The sequence below is a fragment of the Neolamprologus multifasciatus genome, chromosome 3 (assembly GCF_963576455.1).
Source record: "Neolamprologus multifasciatus chromosome 3, fNeoMul1.2, whole genome shotgun sequence".
In the NCBI taxonomy this organism is placed as follows: domain Eukaryota; kingdom Metazoa; phylum Chordata; class Actinopteri; order Cichliformes; family Cichlidae; genus Neolamprologus; species Neolamprologus multifasciatus.
The window spans coordinates 7,829,592-7,855,088 of NC_140441.1; the positions used below are offsets into that span (position 1 = coordinate 7,829,592).

The window sequence follows — 25,497 nt, forward strand, 5'->3', positions numbered from 1 at the left end:
AGCACAGATGTTTCCTTCATCGTCCTTCTCACTCATTTGAGCTTTTTTTCATTTCTGTCACTGACACCAAGTAAAGCCCGCCCTCTTCCTCTGAGCACCAGCTTTCTATTGGCTCAAACACAGAAGTGAGAAGTATTTCCTTTCCATGTAGTTACGTCCCCCTCAGTGAGAGAGGCAGATATGAGCTGAAACACAGGAATCAAACCAGGGACGCTGCTGTTATGGAGCTGAACTGGAACCATTCAGACACTGAGGCCCTCTGAACACATTTGAATTACAGCTGTGCAGAGACACACTGATGACTGACTGGAACACTATGATTCACATTTTACATTAACACCATCCTCACACATGTTTATATATGGCCACTAGAGCAATGTTCCCTCTAAGCTGCGCACCAGTGATGTGTGATACCACTGATTTCCTTTTCAATCCGATACCAAGTAAAATTCAGGTATCAACAATACTGATCCGATACTCTGTACAAAAATTTAGTGACTATCTTTGACCCTTGATAATTATCCAGTACTCCTCATTTTCTAATCCAACTGCAAATGTTTTCTTTTCAAGATCATCCATGTGCTCACAGCAAGGTTTGGACCAATAACAGTTCTTTATTAGCAAAATATGACTTCTTATAAAAACATACAATTACAGATAAAAAAGTTTATTCATATTTGAATGTAAAAAGCAAAAATACAACTTGAATTCCAGGACAGTCAATTAGAACAAAATGAAAACTAAGACTTTCAAAAAGCATGAGCCATTTTATTCACAACAGAACATGAAGAACACTCTGATTGTGTTGGACACTTTTGTTTATGTAAGATTGTATTGTATTATATTGCATTGTGTTGTACATACGATTGTTGTATTTCTATCTTTTTATCTTGAGGGCTGGGGGCTATGGGAGCATTGCAATTTGAAATTCCTATGTGTGCTCTTTGCATATGGTTTTTGACAATAAAGCTGACTTTGATAACATAATAGCATAGCATAGCATCTTTATTTATAATGCACTTTACATCCAACAATGTTGACCAAAGTGCTACAAATATAAAACAGAGAGGAACCAGTTTAAATTACATATAAAATATCTTAAAATTAAAAATAATATAATTAATAAGAAAACATATTAAGAGACATCAACAAGTCCTGCTGTGCTAAAAGCCAAGGTAAATAAATATGTTTTAAGACATGATTTAAAAACAGTTAAGGAAGATGCCTGTCTAACATGTAAAGGCAACTCATTCCATAATTTTGGTGCTGCCACAGCAGCAAAGGCATGGATTACTGTTTCAAATTGCTGTCACACAAGAAAGTGCTTAATTTTGGCCAGCTGCCTCAGATGAAAGTAGACTTTACAACCAACCTGATCTGACTTTCAAGCTTAAGCTCAGGATCCATTTTAAAACCCAGATTAACAATCTCTGGTTTACAAAATGATTTCAGGGATTGCAAATCAACACACGGAACAGCAGTGGAGGCAGGTCTGAACACCATTACTTCAGTTTTAGAATCGTTAAAACAAAGAAAGTTTAGCGCCAACCACGACTTGACGTCCTTCAGACATGTTTGCAAACGATTTACAGACGACCCATCTTTCTTTTTAAGAGGAACATAAATCTGGCAGTCATCTGCATAACAGTGAAACAAGAGTCTGTGCTTTCTAAGAATTGAGCCCAATGGAAGTAAATAAAGTGAAAACAGGATAGGGCCCAGAATGGAACCCTGTGGCACTCCATGAGACAACGGAGCACGGGAGGACTCACAGTTTCCTAAGCAAACTGAAAAGGTTTGATTTGTTAAGTAAGACCTGAACCATTTCAGAGCCACACCTGTTACACACTGCTCCAAACGCGAGATTAAAATTTCATGGTCTACAGTGTCAAATGCAGCAGTTAAATCGAGTAAAATAAGAATGACACTTTCACCAGAATCACATGATAAAAATATATCATTGAAAATTCTTAAAAGTGCTGATTCAGTGCTATGCATTGCTTTAAAACCAGATTGAAAAATCTCCTGAACAGTTTGTGCATTCAAGTATGAGATGAATTGGTCATATACAATTTTTTCCAATACTTTAGTTAAAAAGGGCAGCTTAGATATTGGTCTAAAGTTTTCATGTTTTAATGAATGTTTAAACCGAGATTTTATACTTTCAGGCACTAAATGAGCTCATTCCAAATCAGATGCTTGCTCCAGGTCTCAGAGTAGTTGAAACAGGGGCCTGTTTACCAAAGTGTAGCATCTCCTCTTCTTTTCAAACCAGTGTGAAGATGTCTGAGCATTGAAGTTATAACTTTCTGTAGTTTTGGTTTGGAAATTCAGTCCAATTCTTGCCTGATATAGGTTTTCATCTGCCGAAGAGTTTGTGCATTTAATTAATTATGCGTCTGTAATGTTCTCTATAGGTGAAAGATTAGCAAATACAAACGGCCTTCCCTGAACTAGACATCATCTGAAGGGTAGCATATGTTGCTCTACAACCTTTATAGCACTTTTAGCATTCATAGTTCTTTCCAAACATACAAGCTGCCCATAATGTATTTACTTATGCTCCTCCATATCATCAAAGATGCTCATTTTGTGCATTAAATTGTAAAACTTCTCAGTTTAAACATTTCTTATGTTAATTACATTCTGTTGTGACTAAGTTATTGGCTCATATCAAGTGAAAGTCTTAGCTTTCGTGTTGTTCAAATTTCTGAAACGTCACAACTTTTCTGGAATTCAGGTTGTATAAAGAAGAACAAATTGGAGGCTGAGAGGAACGGAAAACTACAAGCTACTATACTATTAGGATAATGATTTTGTATTGTACAGTGAATTCATTAATTGATTTACAAAGTTCCTTCTTATTGTAAACAACATGGAAACTGAAGATGAACAAACACTGTAGTTCACAGAGTCTCTGACAGACAACACAGAGACTAACACAGTCTGAACAGGTTTGATGATAGTCAGAGAAATTTGACATCAAAGCAACTCTGGACGCGTTCGATGGTCATCATCAATTCATGGGTCAGATGGAAAAAGTTCTGAGAGGTTTCAAAGCTGTTGTAGTTCAGCAGGAGGTTGGATCCTGTCGCTGTTATTCTCTAAAATGCAACAGCAACAACAAAAAGCAGACCTAAAACTAGCACACCGCCTTTCAGTCCAACAGATCTTCCTCGCTGACCTGCAGGTGAGAAACAGGTGTTAGATGTCAGGTAGATCAGTGTTTCCCAACCTTTTGGAGCTACGGCGCATATTTCACATTAGAAAAATCACACGGCACACCACCAAACAAAAATGTCACAAAAAGCATATTGATAATTCTTTCCCTGCACACCAGGCACAGCAGAAATGGCTTGATTTGTCCCCAGGACACCTTTTCTTTTGTTTAAATTGCTTTCTTCTGACCACAACTCATGCTAGGGCCTTCATCTGTGTTGGGATTTTCTCCAGGATCCTTTTATGCGCTGCATTGTCACACTCACAGCATGACAATTATGTAATTTCCTCTGTCTTCTGTTTTACTGGCAGTTGGCAACACATTTAATCAGAGCAGGTTGCACTGCCCTCTAGTGGAAGAGAATGTAATTGTTCTGCCAGTCATGCCATTTGCTTAGAGTACCAAGCAGGTGGAACCAGATCATCTTCCACGACAAACCTGTGTGCCGCAGCACAGTGGTTGGAAACACTGAGGTAGGTGATGAGTGAAGAACAGAACAGAATCCATTTCCTCTTCAAACTGCTGTCAGACATTATCTACTGCACTCTGATCACATCACTCAGACCAGCTGCTTTCTACAAAGTCTCATCAACATCTTTAGAAACAAACATCAACAACCAGGAAGCAGCTTCACCTCTGATCACACACACACTCAACTCTACTCACTCACCTGGAGGATCAACAACACTCAGGTAGGTGTTGTTGATGGACTGCAAGGAGCGTGTTTCTTCCAGGAAGACACGACACTCGTATGTTCCAGTGTCATTAATCGTCACATTCTTCAGAATCAAAGACACGTTTCCATACTTCATCTGTCTGTCCTGCAGATCCACCCGGTTCTTAAAAGATTGATGCTGGTTGACTGGATCAATGTTTCCATCCCGAAATAAAAGAACATATTTTGGCTGCAGGTCAGGTCGGTGCCACTCTACAGTTAAGATCTTGCTGTTGTTTGGAGCTCGACATGGCAGAGTGACATTCTGTCCAGACTCAGCTGTGATGGTTTTCTGATCTGAAAGAGGAAACAATACAAAGCAGAGAGGTTATAGGTCAAAGTACAACTGTTCCCTGTGCGCTGAGTGTGATGAGTACAAACATAAACACCTGCTCATAATTGTAATTTGTGAAACAAAATAAATACAACAGTCGGAGAATGAAAAATTCAGGAACCAAATCTCTTCTGAAGCCTCTTAGTGTTTCTGATTTACTCACTCTGTTAATATGTTTATAGAAAAATTACAAACTATTTTAACATTCCTTTCTCTTAGCGCTGTGGCTTTAATATTTAGCATGAAAAAAAATCCCAAAATACACAAAATGCTGTAATAAACAAACAAACAACAAAAATAGTAGATCTCTAAGCTTTGATAGCAGACTTTTATGATTTCTTGTGCAGCATCATCGTTCTTGTGTTTGTCCACATCTACAAATCTCCACACAGGAAAGGAAGTGACCCTGACTCAGTTCTGCATAACCAGTTTCAAAGCCACTAAAATATGCACGTCATTTTTTCAAAGACCCCTTCACAGCAAAGCTTTCTGACTGCAGGAGATCTAAAGCCTAATTAACTTTCAACTGCAGCTTTGGCAAATGACATCAGTGAGACACCTGACCTCTTTGTGCTTAATTTAACTGTGTTTGTTACTGTTTGGGATTTGCCTACGATGAGCCTACAGAAAAGGGTTCCCAGTCTCTGCAAATATGTTCCTATACAATGCTACCAAATCCCAAGTGCACAATGATTGACGTGGATGACACTGTGCAGCGGATGAATGCTGGTTGTTTGACAAATGGGTCCAAACAGGGAGGGTGAAACAGCAGATTTTACAGAGAATGGGACAAACATTTCATTGTTTTAAACACCGGTTTCACTTGGCTATTTGTATGTAACTGTACCAAACTGTACCACATAGATATCTATATCTATCTAGATATCTCGTAACAATATATCTCTTCCAATTAATATTGTGCAAAAGATTGAATAGCTCACATCAGTGTCTACTGTCAGTCTACTGTTTACTATCATAGTGTGTGCGTGGATGTACGCATACATGTACATATACACATATATAGTTTAGAACTTTGATGTCTTATCCTAAACATAACCTATCAACCCTGATTATGTCATAGTCAGGGTTCACCAGCCTCTGAGGTTAAGATTAGGGCCAGCGATCTTGAATAAAAAAAATAAAATAAAAAAAAATATATATACACACACACACACACACACACACACACACACACACACACACACACACACACACACACACACGGTGTTGTGAAGGTTACTTTTAAAATGTATTCCATTACCGATTACATGCCCCAAAATGTATTCTGTAACGTATTCCGTTACTCAATGAGAGTAACGTATTCTGAATACTTTGGATTACTTAATATATTATCATGCTGTTTACAACTACATGAATGTACTATTGCTGTGATTTATTACTGTTACTGAAGGTCCGCGGCTCCGAACCGTAGTAAAGGGACCTCTGACTAATATGGTGGGTTCTGTGTCGGGCTCGTAGCCGAAAACTAGCTTTACTTTGTTGTCTGGGTCAACTTTGCTAGCAGAGACAGAGAGAGGCGTTGAAAGGCTGCTCCAACGGAACTTATTGTTTTTAGAGGAAAACACGAACACGGTGTACAGTCGAGTCTTAATAGCTTACTTACAACTGGGCTCGTCAGGCACTCTTCTTGGCTGCAGTGGTTATTATTATATTTACATGCTTCCAGCTCCCGTTTCTGCTCGATGACAGCTCGTACTTTTCCTTTTTCTCCCTCCCTCGCTCACAGACACATAACAGGTATGGCAGTCCATTCTCCCTGCAGCACGGACTACGCTGCCTATGATGCTACATTCTTTAGAGCTATACCTGTAGCATTCTGCCTGTTAGCTTAGCACAACAACAACAACAGGCGCTCTCTCACCCAGGAAACACAGAGAGAGCGTCACCCTGTAACCATGGCAACCGCAACGCTGCCGCCTGGAAGTTCCAGGCTGGAACAACAGAACGTAGCTGTCAAACAAAACCCAAACAGTCCTGACCCGCCACAATATGAAACAGGGAAGTACCGCCGTGTAATCCATTTATTTCAACAAAGTAACTGTATTCTAAATACCACCTTTTTAAACGGTAACTGTAACGGAATACAGTTACTCATATTTTGTATTTTAAATACGTAACGGCGGTACATGTATTCCGTTACTCCCCAACACTGTATACACACATGTATGACAGAGAGAGAGAGAGAGAGAGATCGCTAGGACCGCCCCTGCAGGTACAGCCGTTGACCAATGGCCGTACAAGGAGTGAAACCTGCCCATTCGTTCATTTTCATTACTGACAATGACAACGCCACCAGCTCCTCCCCTCCCCTTGCTGTGCCTGTGCGCTCGCGGGGCTTTTAACATGGAAGAAGTGTCAAAAAGAAAAAAATAAAATAAACTAAATAATCGAAACCAACAGTCAAATTAACGACATGTTATCAACATTAAAGTGAGATAAAGTGCAGCATAAGTGTCACATGTTGCAGTGCAGCAGGCAGCCCTGCACAACACACTTCTTTATTTCTGTCCCACCTGCATTAAATTAACAGACGTGAACTCCACGAATCAATAGAAAACCCACAGTGATCTCCTTTACTTTTTTCTACCTCAGTGGGAAATAGTTTGGTTCGAAATTTTTGAATCTCACCTGCAGAGACAAACACGAGGAGCCCCACAGACAGGAAACAGCAGAGAGATGTAGACATTTCCTTGTTAGTGCTGATGATCCGATACTTAGATGGTTGTAAATATCCCAAGGTGCTGGTATTTACTGTAAATGACTGAACCTCAGTGTAAAGCCTGACTAATTAATTAGGTACTGAAAGTTATTTCCCGTGAAAACAAACACTTCTTTCGCTTATGCGATTGTCTTTGAAAAGGAAGTACGAAATCTGAACTATCGAATCACAACACTAGAACAGCCTCTCGTGACTGATATCTACCTCCAATCAAACTTCCATCCATCAGCCTGCACTAGTGCAATGCGCAGTAGTAAACCTGTGGGACTACCATTTTTGCTTGTACTACTACTGTTTGCGTCTGTGTCTGAGCCGTGCGCCGCCTCCTTCCGTGAACGCGTCGCCGCGGTGTGCATAATGTGCGTACGGAATGCAGGCACAGCGCTGTACTGTTAATGACATCCGAATGAGTTTCCCATTCTACGGAGCAAACAAAGCCTGTTTTATTGTTTCATTTTTTTCTGGCCTTCTCACTTACTTCTGCTTGAACTTGGTGAACGTCTCATTTCCGAGGTAAAGGGAACTTGATGCTTTAGTTGTAGTGATCCAGTGAGAAATTCAAGCCATTTATAGGAATATAAAAAGTTATTAAATGCAGTACTGTGCAACAATGTAAAGCATCCTTTCAGAAGAGTGAAGATTATCAGTAACATTTACTCAAGTAAAATTCACTGAAGTTGAACTTAAATATACTTTAATTCTGCTTAACATTCATAGTTAACATATGAAGAGATCAATGGATGCAAACTAAGAAAACTAAAAAAAACTAAAACTAAAAAAAAGTGAACGCTCATCAGGAACCACAGTGATAAGTATGACAGAAATAAACTGACAGCTAGAAAACTCTATTTTTCTTCCTTTCCTGTGCACAATCCCACAGAATGACATTAAGTTTACTTCAGTTTACTTCATTTCTCTGTGCTGGCAGTGATAAACACAAGCAGAGAAAGTGTTTGTGTTCCAGTGATTCTTGAGATAAGGGACAAAACATGTCCGGCAGATAAAACCCAATTTTGTGGTTAAAAATATGCATACAAGTGTTAACACAACTGCCTAAAAGACAAACCAAGGCAATGTTTATACAACAAAACCATGATTTTGCATTTTTATACATATATATATTTATTTTAAATGGTACAATACATTAACAGTACCTTAGAAATCCATTGTCCAGAAGCAGGTGTGATAATATTAAAATACAGAAAAAAAATTAAAAGTAATGTAAAGTTAAACATGATGGCTCTCGTCACTAAGTATTTAAGTCAATACCTTATATAATATCAAAATATGCAATTGAGTCCTCTGTTGTGTGCTTGTGTTTCTCCTCAGAGTCCATCCAGCAGAGCTGTCGTCCTCCTCACAGCTCAGAGTCACAAAGTCATATTCAAAGAACTGAGAGCTGCTGGGACTCACAGTCAGACGAGCTGTGAGGGTTAAAATGAAAAACTGATGATCTGTTAGACTTCACATTGTGCAACATGAACCCAATCAGGTCATATCAGTGAGCATTTCTCAGGTTTAAACTGTGACAGAAGAAGGTTACTGACCTTGGTTTGTTGTGCAGCTCAGCAGTGAGATCAGAACTAAAGAGAAATGACACTCAGGTTGATTTGAGGTGAACATAAAGAACAACTCCACACAAACAGCTGACAAACACACAAACTCGTCTCTTTCTGATGTATCTGCTCAGTGTGTAATCATAAATATAGCTTGTGGAAGATATGTTAACCATTTATCATCACTCTTTCATACTTCTGCATATTTTCAGTTAGATGCCAGCAACATGTTTCAATAAATTTTGTATAAAAGCTTGAAAAATGTGTAAACCTAAAAAGCTGACATTGATCGATTCCAGCTGTTACAGGGTGTGCAGGTCATCAGTCCAGTGAAGAATATCATTCACACCCATTTTAGCCATTTTAGAATCACCAGTTAAACAAACATGTCTTTTGAATGTCGAGGAAATCTACACAGTATTGTGGTTCCTGTGTCGTTGACAAGGTATTTTGAGTTTTGTGTTTGTCATAGCTCACATTCTAGTGTTATATATATATTTTTTAATTTGCACTGACTACACTGTGATTATATGGAAAATATCTACTGCATTCAAATAACCCAGTAAAGTCATGTGTCCAGCTGTGTTGATATAATGAGTGAATGATTTGATCTTTTCACTGCCTGCTGTGTTTCCTCGACTCCTGAGCAAAGATAAAGAGTCAGTTCAGACCTGCAGTTGGTCCTCGTGGTGTTTTGAACCACTGTGAGGGCGACAGCACAACAGTCCATAGCTAAACAGTTTGGGAAGCTGACCATGCAGAAGGCAGTGGTAGCTTGTATTCCCAGCAGAACACAAGAGGAATATCGTCTGGACATCACAGGTTCTGTACAGCATGAGGGAATATGATGTGTAAATTGATTTATTCTTGTACCTTCATGCCACAGTGGCCGAATTCTTCACCCCAGTGAAGAGGTGATCATTTTCTCCTCATTTTAACAACATATCACAAAAAGGTTAATTCGCAAAAGTCAAAATTGCAGCAAAAGCAGCAATACATGAAAAGAACGTGGGACTGGGGGGGATAAGGCCATGGTCCTCATACGGAAAAGAGTGGCGTGCCCAGTCAGGGTCAGGGACGAGTTCCTGCCCCAAGTGGAGGAGTGTAAGTATCCCAGTAGGGCCGCTAGTCCTCCACATTGAAGTCTGCCAGTTGAGGTTGTTTGAGTGTCTGACGAGTTGCCTCCTGGGTAATTGGTCAACTCCCACCGGGAGGAGGCCCCGGGGCAGACACAGGACACACTAGAGAGGTAATATCTCTCAGCTAGTCTGGGAACGCCTTTGTGTTCGGTAAGAGGGAGGTCTGGGCATTTCTGCTTAGGCTGCTGTCCCTGCAGCCCAGTCCTGGTAAGAAGAAGAAAATTGACGGATGGATGGAATAATACAGTGAGCAAGAGGAGTTCCTAAGAAAGTGACTGTTTTATTTAATTGTAGATAAAGATTATCCTCATTTAAAGATGACTGTGATGTATTCAGCGCTACTTCCTGGTTGAGGTTAACTAGCTAGTGTTAGCTGATACCTTGGAATGTCCCTCTCATCCAAATACAGTAAATTCTGGCTGTCAAAAAAACTGAAGAAAAAAAGAAAACAACATGGCCTCCAAGTTTCAGTTGTGATCCCAGTGTTCAAAGCACTCCGTTAACCAAATATTTGAGGCCATCACTCAGTGAAGATACCAGCACAACATTAACAGCAAAGAGCAAAGATTTAATTCTGAGATGACCAAATTTAATACCCACCAGGAAAGACTCTGAACATACACACATGAAGGTTAGGCCTGAGAGTGAAACAATCATGTGTGGTTAAACCCCTAACACCATGATCGGTTCTACATGTCAGAAAACAAAGCAGATATTGGAAAAAACAAAACAAAGTAAAACAACAAAAAACAAACAAACACAACAACACTGAAAAATAAATGACTAAATTAAGAAACCATTGTGTACTCGTGAATGTAAAACAGTGTGTCAACCAATTAAAGCTCATCAATGGATACTGAACGCTAATAGCCAAATCAGTGATTATCTGTACTCACATCATACCAGTGCTATGTTTGTGTTGCCACTTGTTTCATTCAGTATCTGTAAGTATAAGGTAACAGCTGATCTCTAAAAACACAAAGGACACTGAATTAATGAATACTTAACAGAAACATGCAATAAACAGAGACAAAAACAGAAACATGACTTTTAAGACAGCAGAAAAGCTGATGTCATCAAACAGTTGGTAAACAATCTGAAATTAGTAACGGGACAGAAAACAGGGGGAGTGTCGGATTTGGGGGATTTTAGCGCGCTTGTAGTGAAGCAGTGACACTGAAGGTGCTGCAACGCCCCCTGCTGCATCATAGAGGCTGTGCGTGTCTACAGAGACAAATGAAAAAATGAATGTGAAATTATGCAGAACTTTGTGAGGTATTTTTCTAATATTTTTTAATCTTTTTCTGGCTTCGCTTTTAGCCAATTTACCAGTCGATCTACATCCCTACCCTCACCTGGTCACGAGCTGTGGGCAATGACCGAAAGAATGAGATCGCGGATACAAGCGACAGAAATGGGTTTCCTCCGAAGGGTGGCTGGCCTCTCACTTAGAGAAGGGGGGGAAGTTCGGCCATTTGGGAAGGGCTCAGAGTAGAGCCGTTGCTCCTCCACATCAAAGGGAGCCGGCTGAGGTGACAAGGATGCCTCTGGGCGCCTCCTGGGTGAGGTGTTCCAGGCATGTCACACTGGGAGGAGGCCCGGAGATTAAAAATCAAAAGTAAAAATAGGTCCCCTTTTTTATACTTTTACTTTATGCTGGAATCCACTGGAATGTCTGACCTCACTGACTCTACTCCTATTTTAAAAAAAATTGAGCTATTATTCTCTCCTTATCCCTCCTGTCTAAACTTTAATTACCTTTACTTTTTTTTTTCATTTCAGACACTCTGGTTCCTGCAAAGTTCCAAGTTCTTCCTATGAGATGCTCCCTGCTAAGATGTCCATGTGTCACACCCAAATGGACATCTTATAACTTCTAGTTTCTAAAGACAACATGTGAGTAAACTGCACCAAATTCTAATTCCTGTTGGTTTGATGGTGAACGAGTTGTTTTGTTTTTTATTTAGAGTTTAAACTGGTGTAATTTGTAAAGCAGCTGGTCTGCTGTAACACTCAGTTTTACCAGTAGGTGGCAGCACATTTAAAATGCGTTCAATAGTAGTATTCGTATAGTATACTACTATTGAATTGAATAGTAGTATTAGTATTCAATTATGAATAAAGAAAATATAACACTGCTGACATAAACAGCTTTACAATCCTCAAACAAACAGCTGTAAAACATCTGTCATAGACCAGGTTAACCCACGGCTGTGTTGGACAAACACACAAATACCAAATTTTGAGGTTATAATAATTTAAAAATGTAAAAAAGATTATAGCGGTTAATTTTCTTATTTCTCTTACAATTAAATAATTAGTTAATGTGAATCCATTTTTTATTTCATCACAGCTACTGTTCGGTTTCTGGGTTAGTTCACTCTATAGACACTCAGCACTTCACTTGAATGTTTCCGTGCACTTTATATACACTGAATGTTGCTTGTGTTGTGGTTTGATGCTTATTCTTTGTTTTCTGCAGTGAAATGGGGCGAGGATTGGTTAGCCACAACCAATCCGGAAGAAGTCAAATTTTCCATCTGCAACTTGGTGAAACCCACAGAACCACACGAGGAAAACAAATGTGAACAAAAGTTTATTAATCTGACATAACCATGTCAGCAAAGGCCAGAAAAACATAAATAATATATACAACAGAAAAGTTACTGAGAACATAAAACATGACTTGCATGAAAATACACGCTTAAACTCAAGTTGAAATTTAAGAATTGATTTTTAAATCACATGTGTCTAAATTAACAAGAAAAAGATGTCAAACATATAAAAATATTTTGAACATGTGGATGTCTTCTGGTCTGAGGTGCTGGGGGGACCAGTTAGAGACCAGCAGCTGGACGTCAGTGGTTGGACTGGTGGACTACTTCAGTAAAGAGTAGATGACGTCTGGCTCAGGTTTAAAGTCTGAACACAAACACACAGTTCAAACATCATGAAATATGATTACAAGCTTTGCAGTTCAAGCAAAACTTTAATTTCCGCCTCTCTGCGTCACACAGTTCAGATTTTACTGAGAACCACCTCAGACACAAATCACAGAGCTTCTGTACCGCCCACGCTGTAGCTACTTTCTGAAATTCACACCAGTCAAACCTGCAACCCACAAAGCTGAAATGTTTGCATCAAATACATTCAGTGACGTTAAAAGTCAAATCTTTTGTTGCTTCCAGCTTCTCACAGAATATTTTTCAGACAAACAGCAATTCATAAAAACAGGAACCATGAAATATTGTTTCTGTTCACTACTGGATGCTGTTTTGATAGACTCGGGTACATATTTAGTTGTTGTCTTATCTGTGAATTGTGGCTTTGCTGCAAGATTTAGCCACATTTCATACAAAGACAGAGTGTGTTAGACTGGATACCTCTCCAGGGTATACCTCATGAGGATACAACCCATTTTGGGTAAGCTCCAGCTCCCCACGTGACTAATTTAGATAAGCAGCTAAGAAAATGGGCAGATTGATGGGTCTAGCAAAATATTTCAGGAAAACATTGGACAGATTAGTTGTTTTGTTCTGCCGGCACAGAAACAGCATTGACTCTCTGTCTACGTGGGATGTTCACTGGGTGAGAGAGCAGTGAGGTTTCAGAGAGTAAAGGTGAGCAGTAGTGCACAGTGGTTGTGTAGCAGGGAAGTGAGGCGTGGGTGTGTAAATTCTGACCCAGTAAATTTCAAACTGAAAAAAAAACTAGGACCTAAAATTTAACCTCAGCTACTGTGAGCTACAGATGTTGAGAAAAAAAAAAAACACTTCTACTGGATCAAAAGCTGCAGATAGATTTAAAAGAACCTGCACATGCATTTATTGTAGGCAGTTAGTGTTAAACTTTCATAATATGGAAATGCAATAGTTAGTAAGTACATAGTGTATGTGGCTTGCTACAGCTAATGCTCCAAAGGAAGTATATTGATAGAGACACACTGTTATTGGCTTTAAGTTTGGCTGTAGTTTATGGTATGATTGAATGGGAAACTGTCTGTCTTTCACTCTACAGGACAGGATAATAGATACACAATCTCCAAACTCTTCTTATTGCTTATTATGCTTATTTCCAGAGCAGCTTTGCAAGACTCAAAGTTAAACGTAATGACCATCAATCACGTTCTGTTTGGAGTTCCATGTTTTTCTTGCTTCCCAGGGTAAAGATGGTCATGAGAAAGACAGTGGATCAGCCCAAAACCACACAGGAGTAGCTTGTTAATGATCTGAAGGCAGTTAGGACCACATTCACCAAGAATGGTAAAATGGTAAATGGCCTGTATTTGTATGGCGCTTTTCTCGTCCCTAAGGACCCCAAAGCGCTTCACACTACATTCAGTCATCCACCCATTCACACACTGGTGATGACAAGCTACATTGTAGCCACAGCTGCCCTGGGGCGCACTGACAGAGGCGAGGCTGCCGGACATTGGCGCCACCGGGCCCTCTGACCACCACCAGTAGGCAAACATGGGGTTAGTATCTTGCCCAAGGATATTTGGCATGCAGCCAGGAGGCAGCCTGGGATCGAACCACCGACCTTCTGATTAGTGGCTGACCTGCCACCTGAGCTACAGACACCCCATTCACCCCATTCAGAACAACACTGGTAACACACTACACCAGGATGTATTTAACTCTTTCACAATCCACATGGTTCCCCTGCTCAAAAAGGCCAATGGTCAGGCTGTCTTAAGTTTACCAGTAAACACCGACATTTTTCAAAGAAGAAATAACCAAAATCAACTTTCTGGCATTAACTCAAGTTGCTGTGTTTGGAGGAAGAGAGTATGATCCAAAGAACACCATGGAGGTGGTAGCATTACGATTTGGGCCTGTGTTTCTGCTAAGGATACAGAACAACGTCAATGGATGCTACCCTCTAGAGCAACATCTAGGAAGCGAAGAGAACCTAGAAAGAGAATCTCTATGCCTGACCGATCTTCAGCCAGAACACTGAAGATCGGTCAGCATTGGTTTTCCAGTGTTTCAGTTACCCAAAACAAACAAGAAAGGCAAAAAAGGCATTGCTTAAGAAGATGCACGTTAAGGTCATGGAGTGGCCTAGCTCAGTTCTATTAAAAATCTGAGGAGGGAGCTGATGTTTTGAGGTGAAGCCAAGAAAACTTAAGGATTTAGAGGGTTTCAGTAAAGATGAGTGGGTCAAAGTCCCTCCTGAGATGTGTGCAAACCTGGTGACTTATGACAAGTAATTGCCCTTCCCAACAAGGATTTCTCCACCAAGTGCTAAATCACGTTTTGATTGGGATCTAATACTTATTTCCTTCAATGACATGCAAATCCATCTATAACTTTAATAATATTAATTTATCTATTCTTTTATTATTTTTGGTTGCCATGTAGGAAGAATGTGATAGAAAGAGGAACTTCTCTGTGTGTTTTTAGCTTTTAAGTTGATCATTTACTGTAACTGATGTCATATTCTTGTCTGACGCATGAAGGGGCGGAGCCCTGATACAGTGGGGCAAAAAAGTATTTAGTCAGCCACCGATTGTGCAAGTTCCCCCACTTAAAATGATGACAGAGGTCAGTAATTTGCACCAGAGGTACACTTCAACTGTGAGAGACAGAATGTGAAAAAAAAATCCATGAATTCACATGGTAGGATTTGTAAAGAATTTATTCGTAAATCAGGGTGGAAAATAAGTATTTGGTCACCTCAAACAAGGAAAATCCCTGGCTCTCACAGACCTGTAACGTCTTCTGTAAGAAGCTTTTCTGTCCCCCACTCGTTACCTGTATGAATGGCACCTGTTTGACCTCATCATCTGTATAAAAGACACCTGTCCACAGCCTCAACCAGTCAGACTCCAAACTCTGCCATGGCCAAGACCAAAGAGCTTTCGAAGGACACCAGGAAAAGAATTGTAGACCTGCACCAGACTGGGAAGAGTGAATCTACGATAGGCAAGCAGCTTGGTGTGAAAAAATTAACTGTGGGAGCAATCATCAGAAAATGGAAGACATACAAGACCACTGATAATCTCCCTCGATCTGGGGCTCCACGCAAGATCTCATCCCGTGGGGTCAAAATGATCATGAGAACGGTGAGCAAAGATCCCAGAACCACACGGGGGGACCTGGTGAATGACCTGCAGAGAGCTGGGACCAAAGTAACAAAGGTCACCATCAGTAACACACTACAACGGCAGGGAATCAAATCCCGCAGTGCCAGACGTGTTCCGCTGCTGAAGCCAGTGCATGTCCAGGCCCGTCTGAAGTTTGCCAGAGAGCACATGGATGATACAGCAGAGGATTGGGAGAATGTCATGTGGTCAGATGAAACCAAAGTAGAACTTTTTGGTATAAACTCAACTCGTCGTGTTTGGAGGAAGAAGAATACTGAGTTGCATCCCAAGAACACCATACCTACTGTGAAGCATGGGGGTGGAAACATCATGCTATGGGGCTGTTTTTCTGCCAAGGGGACAGGACGACTGATCCGTGTTAAGGACAGAATGAATGGGGCCAAGTATCGTGAGATTTTGAGCCAAAACCTCCTTCCATCAGTGAGAACTTGGAAGATGAAACGAGGCTGGGTCTTCCAACATGACAATGATCCAAAACACACCGCCCGGGCAACAAAGGAGTGGCTCCGTAAGAAGCATTTGAAAGTCCTGGAGTGGCCTAGCCAGTCTCCAGACCTCAACCCCATAGAAAATCTGTGGCAGGAGTTGAAAGTCCGTGTTGCTCGGCGACAGCCCCAAAACATCACTGCTCTTGAGAAGATCTGCATGGAGGAATGGGCCAAAATACCAGCTACTGTGTGTGCAAACCTGGTAAAGACCTATAGTAAACGTTTGACCTCTGTTATTGCCAACAAAGGTTATGTTACAAAGTATTGAGTTGTATTTTTGTTATTGACCAAATACTTATTTTCCACCCTGATTTACGAATAAATTCTTTACAAATCCTACCATGTGAATTCATGGATTTTTTTTTCACATTCTGTCTCTCACAGTTGAAGTGTACCTCTGGTGCAAATTACTGACCTCTGTCATCATTTTAAGTGGGGGAACTTGCACAATCGGTGGCTGACTAAATACTTTTTTGCCCCACTGTATATTAAAAGCATTCTGAAGTGTATTTTTGGGCGAAGATCTACGCTGATGTGTTGCAGTGTACATCTTCCCACGCGTGTGTTCAATAAAATCATTGTTTGACTGAACTCATCTGGGCCAGTGTTGGTTTGGTCTTATCCTCAATATTTAGAATTTGGGACAATATTATGTCTCTCTCCGTTACAATGAAAACATAAAAAACATAGACTTTATTTAGTTGTAAGTGCGCAAACTTACAAATTTAACAGAGAATCAAATAAATATTTTCCCCACTGTACATTCTGTTTTATACTTTAAATGAGTAGTAAAAAACATTTTTATTTCTCAAATGATGATAAAACTGTTTGATATCCTGAGCTTGAGAAATGATTTGGTTAGCTTAGCTTAGCTTAGCTTAGCTTGAAGACAAGAACATAAAGAGTACCTCTTTTCCTTTTTGGTGTAACAGCTATTTGTCCATAATTGATGTCTTCAGTTCTCACTGCCGAATAGACTACAGCTGTGTCATTCTCTGCAGGAAAAACCCACACAGATAAACAAAAATTATATTTCAGGTACAATAGTATTTTTATATAGTTTGATCATGCAGAAATTAAGTTATATGTTCTGCAACTAGCTTCAGGTTTTCACAGTTTTTTTTTTCTTTACACCTATGCTGAGAAACAAGAATTGATTGCATTGAACTTGTAGGTGTTTGTGTGAAAAACAAGATGCACAACCACAGAGATTGCACCTTCATCTCAGTGCAGTCTGACACACTTCACCACAGAGCACCAAACAAACAAGTTCTCACAGCATCAACACTGCCATTGGACAAACCAGAACTCACTGTGGTGAAAAGTCCCTTCAGCTTCAGGCTAGAATCATCAACAGGAAGTAGGTGCTGTGGTTAAACATGCAGAACTTGCTTCATTGCTTTAAAGGACATTTGGTCTCTTCAGTCTGTTTCTTCAGACATTTTATTCTAACAACACGTTCACGATGCTAACAACTTATGTTTGTGCCTAAACAAGACAGCAAGCACATCTGGGCATTTTACTCACATGTTCAGTTATGCCTAAAAGGTTGATTCTGTTCATCTGGACGTAGCGTTTTCGATTGGAGAAACGTTTCGTCACTTATCCAAGTGACTCATAAACAGTACATTTGTACAATAATGTAACCTAGCCCACTGAATGAACATTGGGCTGGGAGGTCAGTTCCTTGATCATGACTAAAGAATTCACTTGGTGACAAAACGTTTCTCCCACAAAACGTTACGTCCAGATGAACAGAATCAACCTTTTGGGATTTACTTACCTGGATGATTGAGCATGCATCAAAAAATGTTCAGTTACAGCACTGCCAATCATTACAACCTACCTCAAATCTGATCTATTTAAGGTCGACCTGAGCATAGGCTATTAAGTTAAGGCCAATTGTGGCACTAAGAAAACTGTTTCATATATGGACCCACAATGCACAATCCAGTTTGGATTCAGGAGACAGACACTATCTACTTTTAAGATTAGGCTTAAAACTTTCCTTTTTGCTAAAGCATATAGTTGGGGCTGGACCAGGTGACCCTGAATCCTCCCTTAGTTATGCTGCAATAGACGTAGGCTGCCGGGGGATTCCCATGATGCATTGAGTTTTTCCTTTCCAGTCACCTTTCTCACTCACTATGTATTAACAGACCTCTCTGTATTGAATCATATCTGTTATTAATCTCTGTCTCTCTTCCACAGCATGTCTTTTATCCTGTCTTCCTTCTCTCATCCCAACCGGTCGCAGCAGATGGCCGCCCCTCCCTGAGCCTGGTTCTGCTGGAGGTTTCTTCCTGTTAAAAGGGAGTTTTTCCTTCCCACTGGTTCATTCTTTCAGTTGGATGTCTAATGCATTTTGTTGTGTTTTAACTTATAGACCTCCAAGTTCAGCAGGATTGCTCTGAAGTTAGTTCACAAATTGTTAACCTTCCATGGTTCAAGTTGGAATTGGAAATTTTATTTTGCACAATGATGAATCACGTCAGCTGCCCAGACACACATTTTCTAAATATCGCTGATTTATTTTAAGCTGCCTCTCACACTGATGGTAACAACAATGGATCTTGTTGTTTTCTCAAAGGTATTTTTTGAACTTATCACAACTGTCATAAGGCAAGAGGCGGGATACATCCTGGACAGACTGCCAGGGTGATTTGTTACCTTGTGGGAACAATTTATTATCTTGGGTGCGTAAAATGATTAGCTGGCTAATTGTAATTTCTAAACTCCAGGTGACTAACCAAACCAAAAAAACATTATAGGACTCAATATTTCCATCTGCTGTTTGCCAATTAGTAAATATTAGCTTGCTACTTAACATTTTTGATATAATTAACAGACCTACTGACCATCAGTGCATTAGCGTTCTTATGTTAGCATATAGATTAACTCAAAGCTTCAGTTCCTGTCCACAGAAGAGAACCATGATGGAGAAAGAAGAGCAGCTGTACCTCTCGTCTTTGATCTGTTTTTCTTCTCTTTGATGATCATTTGTCCATAACTGACATCTTCAATTTTCACAATTGAATAAACTGCAGCTGGATCAGACTCTGCACAATAAAAAACACACAGAGGACATCAGTGCAGAACAGCTGATAGCTGATCATTTAAATACAAATACAAATACTGTAGAAATCTTCACTACAAAAAATTTACTTTTTCTATTCAAACAACAAAAGTTAAAAGTCCAAATTACTTTTACAACAATTTGAGTAATTTGACTTAATCCAATTGTTAATCATTTCTCATTCTGTTTTTAAATTCAACAACTAAATCTAACACCATCTAAAGTGATGCGACACCTGCACCCTTTTTGTTAAACCTTCTTTTTCATCTTATACAGGATGCTGGATGATTGCAGAGCTGTTAGCTTCAGTCAACCACAGACCACAAACACACAATCTAGCACACACACCAACAACCTTGGAACCTTTTAGATTTAGACAAAGAAAATAAAAAAAATTAAAAAAATTGAATGTTAATTTTAATATAATTGTAAAAAAGTAATTCCAAATTTCAAATCAGTAAGATGTTTGTTTTCTTATCACAACTATACACATTATTCTACCTCTGACCATCTCTCACATGCTTCATAAAGTTCTTATCCCTTATATGAATCATTGTTAATCACAGTCAGAAACAATCAGCAGCAAACAAACACCAAGTGAAACTCTTGGAGAGGTTCAGATCAGAGAACATCGTATCCTTAAACACATTCCAAAAATGTTTGCATTGTGAAGTTTGACCAAAGTCTTACAAGCTCTTGGGGTCCACGGGTCATTAACCTTGGGTTTAGAATTTTTGTGGGTTCAATATTTATTTTTGGCTTTGTGAAGGAAATTATGTTCTTTAACTATTTTAGTATTTAATCTTTGGAGTATAATTTAATATTTCATAGTGTCTCTGAGTTTTTTGTTATCTGTGTTTCTAGTTCTTAGCTGATTAAATGGTGTTAGTTAAAATCTTCAGTTGGGGAATTTGCTTCAAAATAGGACTATACTATATACTATACTACAGCAGAGTCAAATTACATGATATCACACCCTCAATTCCAGCAGAATGAAGACGAAATGCCAAAACCGCAGTTCAACAAATGTCCAGTTGAGGATGGCTGTAACAGTGAGAATGTCTCCATAGATGTGTTAAAATGTCCAACTTTACAACAGAAATAGTTGTAAGAAACAGAAGTTAGTTAGTTAGTCTCTACACTGAATCATACGTGTTATTAATCTCTGGCTCTCTTCCACGGCATGTCTTTTGGTTTCTTCCTGTTAAAAGGGAGTTTCTCCTTCCCACGCTCTCCAAAGTGCTTCCTCATAGGGGGTCATATGATTGTTGGGTTTTTCTCTGTATGTATCATTGTGGGGTCTACCTTACAATATAAAGCAAATTGAGGCGACTATTGTTGTAATTTCGGTAAATAAAATAAAATTTAAATAAAAATGTTCACAGATTGTGACAAAAACTGTTTTGGTTTATGTTTTTTTAGATTTTACTTTTTCATAACAACTGAACAGGGTATGGAGGTTTAAAACTATGGCTGTTAAAATTTTATTAAAGCATCATTAGAGCTATAGCTCTTAGCTGTCTGTTGTGCTTCACCTCAACTAATTGGAGTCATTGAACTAGAAATCTGAACCATAATTGTACAGTTGGAGCTTTTTAATATTTTGTAATGCAATCACCTGACCAGCAATATTGCTGCTGTTGATCCGAGTAGTTTATGTTCCAGTTTTCATGGGTAGAATTCTAGGATTTTATCTCCATGTTAGTGTTCTCATTTAATAAAAATATATTTCAAACAATTCATCAAAAAGAGGAAAAAAAATACCTCTGTTATGTTTGGTTGTCTGTTTGGATTGTTTAACATAACTGTACGTGATGTCATTTGCGATGCATTCTTCTCGAGCTTTTTCTTGTTGAGCTGAAATGATCAAAATTTAACGGCAAAATAAGTCCGGACAAATTCCGTAATTGACTGTTAATCAAAGAAATTCTACATTTGTAAAGTAACCCCTGTAACAAACAGGAGTTACTTTCAGTATAAATACAAAACAAATTTAATAACTGCCAAGATTATGTCCTGAAGGAAAACCACACACATCTGAAATGCAATTTTCTGAGTTTCACCTTCAGGTTTCCTGTGAACACATCGTCTCACCAGCAGAACCAGTAACACCAGTAGAACCACAACACAGACTGATCCAACAGATGACAACACAGAGAGAACAGGAGCGGAGGTAGATGTAGGTGGAGGTGTGGATGTAGGTGGAGGTGTGGATGTAGGTGGAGGTGTGGTGGTGTGTTCCCCTAAAATAAAGCAAACACAGTCATTAAGTTGTCGTCACATTGTGAATGTTGAAAGCTGCAGAAACACAGACAGGTGAGTGTGTCACCTGTGACAGTGATCCAGCTGGATGGAGACTCTCCATGACCGCTGATGTCACACTTGTAGAGGCCTTCATCAGACCTGGAAACATGCTGGATGGTCATGTGACCTGTAGGCTGCTTCCTGATGAGGGAGCCATCTTTATAGAAAGCAGCTGGGAGGTTGGAGGGAGTGGTCTTTGTTTTACAGAGCAGAGTGACGTCATCTCCCTCCATCACAGGGAGGACAGGACTCTGCAGGATCACTGATCCACCTCAACACAGAGACAAACTACAGCATTTCATCCATTTACACACAGCTTCATCAACACTAACTCCACACACTCAGCTTACCAGTGACTGTCAGGTTAACCATGTTACTGATGGGACCCTCTCTGGACTCACACCAGTAAACTCCACTGTCCCATGTGGTGGTGTAGCTGATGTTGCAGGAGGAACCAGTTGGTTTTCCCCACCCATCTGTACACTGACTCCTGTGTTGTTTACTTGTGTTTCTCCTCAGAGTCCATCCAGCAGAGCTGTCGTCCTCCTCACAACTCAGAGACACAAAGTATCCTTTAAAGATCTGAGAGCTGCTGGGACTCACAGTCAGACGAGCTGTGAGGGTTAAAATGAGAAAAATACATTGGAAGATAAATAAATAAATAAAGATATTGGATTTGTTATACTTTTGTCAAAACTGTTATAATTCTCTAATGAATCCTTCATTTCATCAGTTTTATATGAGAGCTCCATTGTGAACCATGAACCCAATCAGGTCATATCAGTGAGCATTTCTCAGGTTTAAACTGTGACAGAAGAAGGTTACTGACCTTGGTTTGTTGTGCAGCTCAGCAGTGAGATCAGAACTAAAGAGAAATGACACTCAGGTTAATTTGAGCTGAACATAACGAACAACTCCACACAAACAGCACCAACAACTGTGCCTCTATGAGGCCTCCGTATTATTACTTTTTTTGTTAATGGTTACATTCTTTCTTAGCAACATTTCACACCACATCCAAAGATTTCTGGAGTAATTGTTTTACTGGCATAAGATAACAACTCTTCATTCTCCTCATAAAAAAACTGGGTACACAAGACAAAATTTTAATTAAAACATAACACAATCCACACACCAACTGTGGCCATCAGTGTCAGCTTATAGACCTTCTTGGTGTCAGATGTAGTCTTGAGCAGTCTTGTAGGAATGGGCTCTACATGACGCATTGATGGTTTGGAGGATGTAATTGCTGAAATTACTGAACTCAAAAATATCACTTGGAGAAAAATAGTCTAAATAGATATCAGTGGTGTTGAAAGTAGCTATAGTACTTTTATTTCTGAACAACTCCATGAAAGAAATGGTTGCTCAAGAGAGCGCTGACTTTTTGTCAGCCTGACTACAGTCATAAAACGTAGGGTTGTTCTTATTTTCTTCAAATCTTTCTATAACCAAGATGTGCAGTAAGATGTTTTAACTTTATTGATGACTTGTTTGTTTGTTTGTTTGTAAATAAAGCAGCAAACTACTTTTGCAGGCTAAATGATGATCTTCCAAATTAGTGAGACACCACTTCCTCTCCAGTACACAAATTATCTGTTTTAAGTTGAGATTTATAAGAGGGAGTCAAGTACTTCTAAATTTGAGGCTTTCTTTTTCACAGGAGCTACAGTATCCAGAGTCATATATAGTAAGGAAGTAAATGTAAGATAAACGACTATTGTTGCCTTCAGGTAGCTGCTCTTCTCTGTGTGGCTACAAAGCATTGAATAAAATAACATAATTGTATGAAAACTCTCACAAAGACATCTACTGTGATGAAATCTGTTCAGCTTTTCACTGCCTGCTGTGTTTCCTCGACTCCTGAGCAAAGATAAAGAGTCAGTCAGACCTGCAGTTGGTCCTCGTGGTGTTTTGAACTTGAATTCAGCCTGATTTGTTTTTCATGTCTTCTCCTCCATCATCAGTTATCAGGAGAGCAGACAGTCAAAGTACAAGAATTCAAACAAACACAGAGATTCTACTTACAGAGCAGACACAGCACAGATGTTTCCTTCATCGTCCTTCTCACTCATTTGAGCTTTTTTTCATTTCTGTCACTGACACCAAGTAAAGCCCGCCCTCTTCCTCTGAGCACCAGCTTTCTATTGGTTCAAACACAGAGGTGGGGGACTCACTTTTTCTAATTACTAAAGAGACCTCATCATCAAGGCTTTTTCATAAAATATGAGTTGCAACTTTTTGTCTGTTTTACCAAAATACTTTAAAATAAAACATTAACTGGTTAACCAAATGAAAACAAAGTAAAACAAACAAACAAACAAAACAAAACAAAGAAAGTTCAAATGTCCTCTGCTCTCAGTGATCTGTAGTTTGGTTGATGAACAAATCCATGTCCATGTAGTTACGTCCTCCTCAGTGAGAGAGGCAGATATGAGCTGAAACACAGGAATCAAACCAGGGACGCTGCTGTTATGGAGCTGAACTGGAACCATTCAGACACTGAGGCCCTCTGAACACATTTTAATTACAGCTGTGCAGAGACACACTGATGACTGACTGGAACACTATGATTCACATTTTACATTAACACCATCCTCACACATGGTTTATATATGGACACTAGAGGGAGATGTTGGACTTTAAACACTAACATGGATACAAGCAGATCATCAATGATGCTTTTATATCTTTTTGATGTTCTTTTTAATCTTTTAAATTGTTTAAGCAGCTAAAACTGTCAACTTCCTGGCCAACTAACACTTATAATTCTTCTTCTGTTGGTATTTTTCGAATGCAATAATCCTATTAATAACAATAATTTTATAACGGTATGTATACAAAATGCGACACTTCCTGTGAATGTATAATAAACGGGCAAAGCAACTGAATCTGATGAGTTCCAGGCCTTAGAAACATAGTTGAGTTGAAGCAGTATGGACAGTGTATCAGAGGCTGCAATGTCAGAAGAAGCTAAGGTAATGTGATGGATTTTCACTGTTTGACTTTTAAAAGGTCAAAGGTCAAACCTAAGACTGAAAATCCATGTTCACTTTCTGATTTGTTTTTGTTTCCCCAGTTAAAACATTTATGTTGTGTTGAAATCACAGAGGATATCCTAGAGTAAAGCATTAGAGCAGGAACATCACTTAAATTTATTCACAGAAGCTTTAAAGCAGATTTCGACTCAGCCAACAACCCTCCATCTTCTTTCTTTTATACAGTTTGGTCCATAAAAATCAGACAGAGAGAACATTTTTTTGGTTCTTTACATTACTCCAATTAATTTAAAATGAAACAACTCAGATGAAGTTGAAGTGCAAATTTTCAGTTTTCATTTAGTGGGTTGAATGAAAAGATGCATAAAAATGTGAGGAACTAATGCATTTTTAACATAATCCCTTAATTTTAGGGTCTCAAAAGTAATTGGACAAATTAAATAACTGAAAATAATATGTTCATTCCTAATACTTGGTTGAAAACCCTTTTCTGACAACAACAGCTTTGAAGTCTTGATCTCATCGACATCACCAGATGTTGGGTTTCCTTCTTTTTAAAACTCTGTCTGGTCTTTACTGCAGCGACTTTCAGTTGCTGTTTGTTTGTGGGCTTTTCTGTCTGAAGTTTAGTCTTCAACAAATGAAATTAATTCCTAATTAGGTTAAGGTCAGGTGACTGACTTGGCCATTTAAGAATATTCCACGTCTTCGCTTTCACAAACTCCCGGGTTGCTTTGATTGTGTGTTTTGGATCATTATCCATCTGTATAAGGAAACATCACCCAATGTGACCACATTTAGCTGGATATGAGGA

General features: G+C 39.3%; 2 protein-coding genes across 2 annotated transcripts; both read right to left on the reverse strand.

The window, feature by feature from the left end:
- Positions 1–517: 517 nt before the first annotated feature.
- Positions 518–7,350, reverse strand: LOC146521377 (ICOS ligand-like). The gene is made up of 3 exons (XM_085155367.1): positions 6,919–7,350; positions 3,891–4,232; positions 518–3,184 (listed from the first exon to the last, which is right to left on the reverse strand). The coding sequence occupies exons 1-3, from the start codon at positions 6,974–6,976 to the stop codon at positions 3,105–3,107; spliced, it is 480 nt and encodes a 159-aa protein (XP_085011493.1). The 5' UTR covers positions 6,977–7,350; the 3' UTR covers positions 518–3,104.
- A 3,893-nt stretch (positions 7,351–11,243) lies between these two features.
- Positions 11,244–22,910, reverse strand: LOC146521378 (uncharacterized). The gene is made up of 9 exons (XM_085148939.1): positions 22,824–22,910; positions 22,514–22,565; positions 22,035–22,298; positions 21,710–21,955; positions 21,444–21,623; positions 21,145–21,237; positions 19,265–19,363; positions 17,213–17,299; positions 11,244–12,626 (listed from the first exon to the last, which is right to left on the reverse strand). Exons 1-9 carry the CDS (start codon positions 22,908–22,910, stop codon positions 12,583–12,585), a joined length of 1,152 nt encoding a protein of 383 aa, XP_085005065.1. The 3' UTR covers positions 11,244–12,582.
- Between the last annotated feature and the right edge of the window lie 2,587 nt (positions 22,911–25,497).

What these genes read in the sequence shown, in the direction of transcription:
- LOC146521377 (XM_085155367.1), bottom strand. Translation starts at nt 6,976, where the DNA reads ATGTCTACATCTCTCTGCTGTTTCCTGTCTGTGGGGCTCCTCGTGTTT. An exon ending in CCTCGTGTTTGTCTCTGCAG is followed by an intron (nt 4,233 to 6,918) that starts GTGAGATTCAAA and finishes TTCCTCTTTCAG; the next exon opens with ATCAGAAAACCATCACAGCT. An exon ending in GAGTGTTGTTGATCCTCCAG is followed by an intron (nt 3,185 to 3,890) that starts GTGAGTGAGTAG and finishes TCTCACCTGCAG; the next exon opens with GTCAGCGAGGAAGATCTGTT.
- LOC146521378 (XM_085148939.1), bottom strand. Translation starts at nt 22,910, where the DNA reads ATGCGTCATGTAGAGCCCATTCCTACAAGACTGCTCAAGACTACATCT. An exon ending in GAGCTGCACAACAAACCAAG is followed by an intron (nt 22,299 to 22,513) that starts GTCAGTAACCTT and finishes TAACCCTCACAG; the next exon opens with CTCGTCTGACTGTGAGTCCC. An exon ending in GGTTAACCTGACAGTCACTG is followed by an intron (nt 21,956 to 22,034) that starts GTAAGCTGAGTG and finishes CTCTGTGTTGAG; the next exon opens with GTGGATCAGTGATCCTGCAG.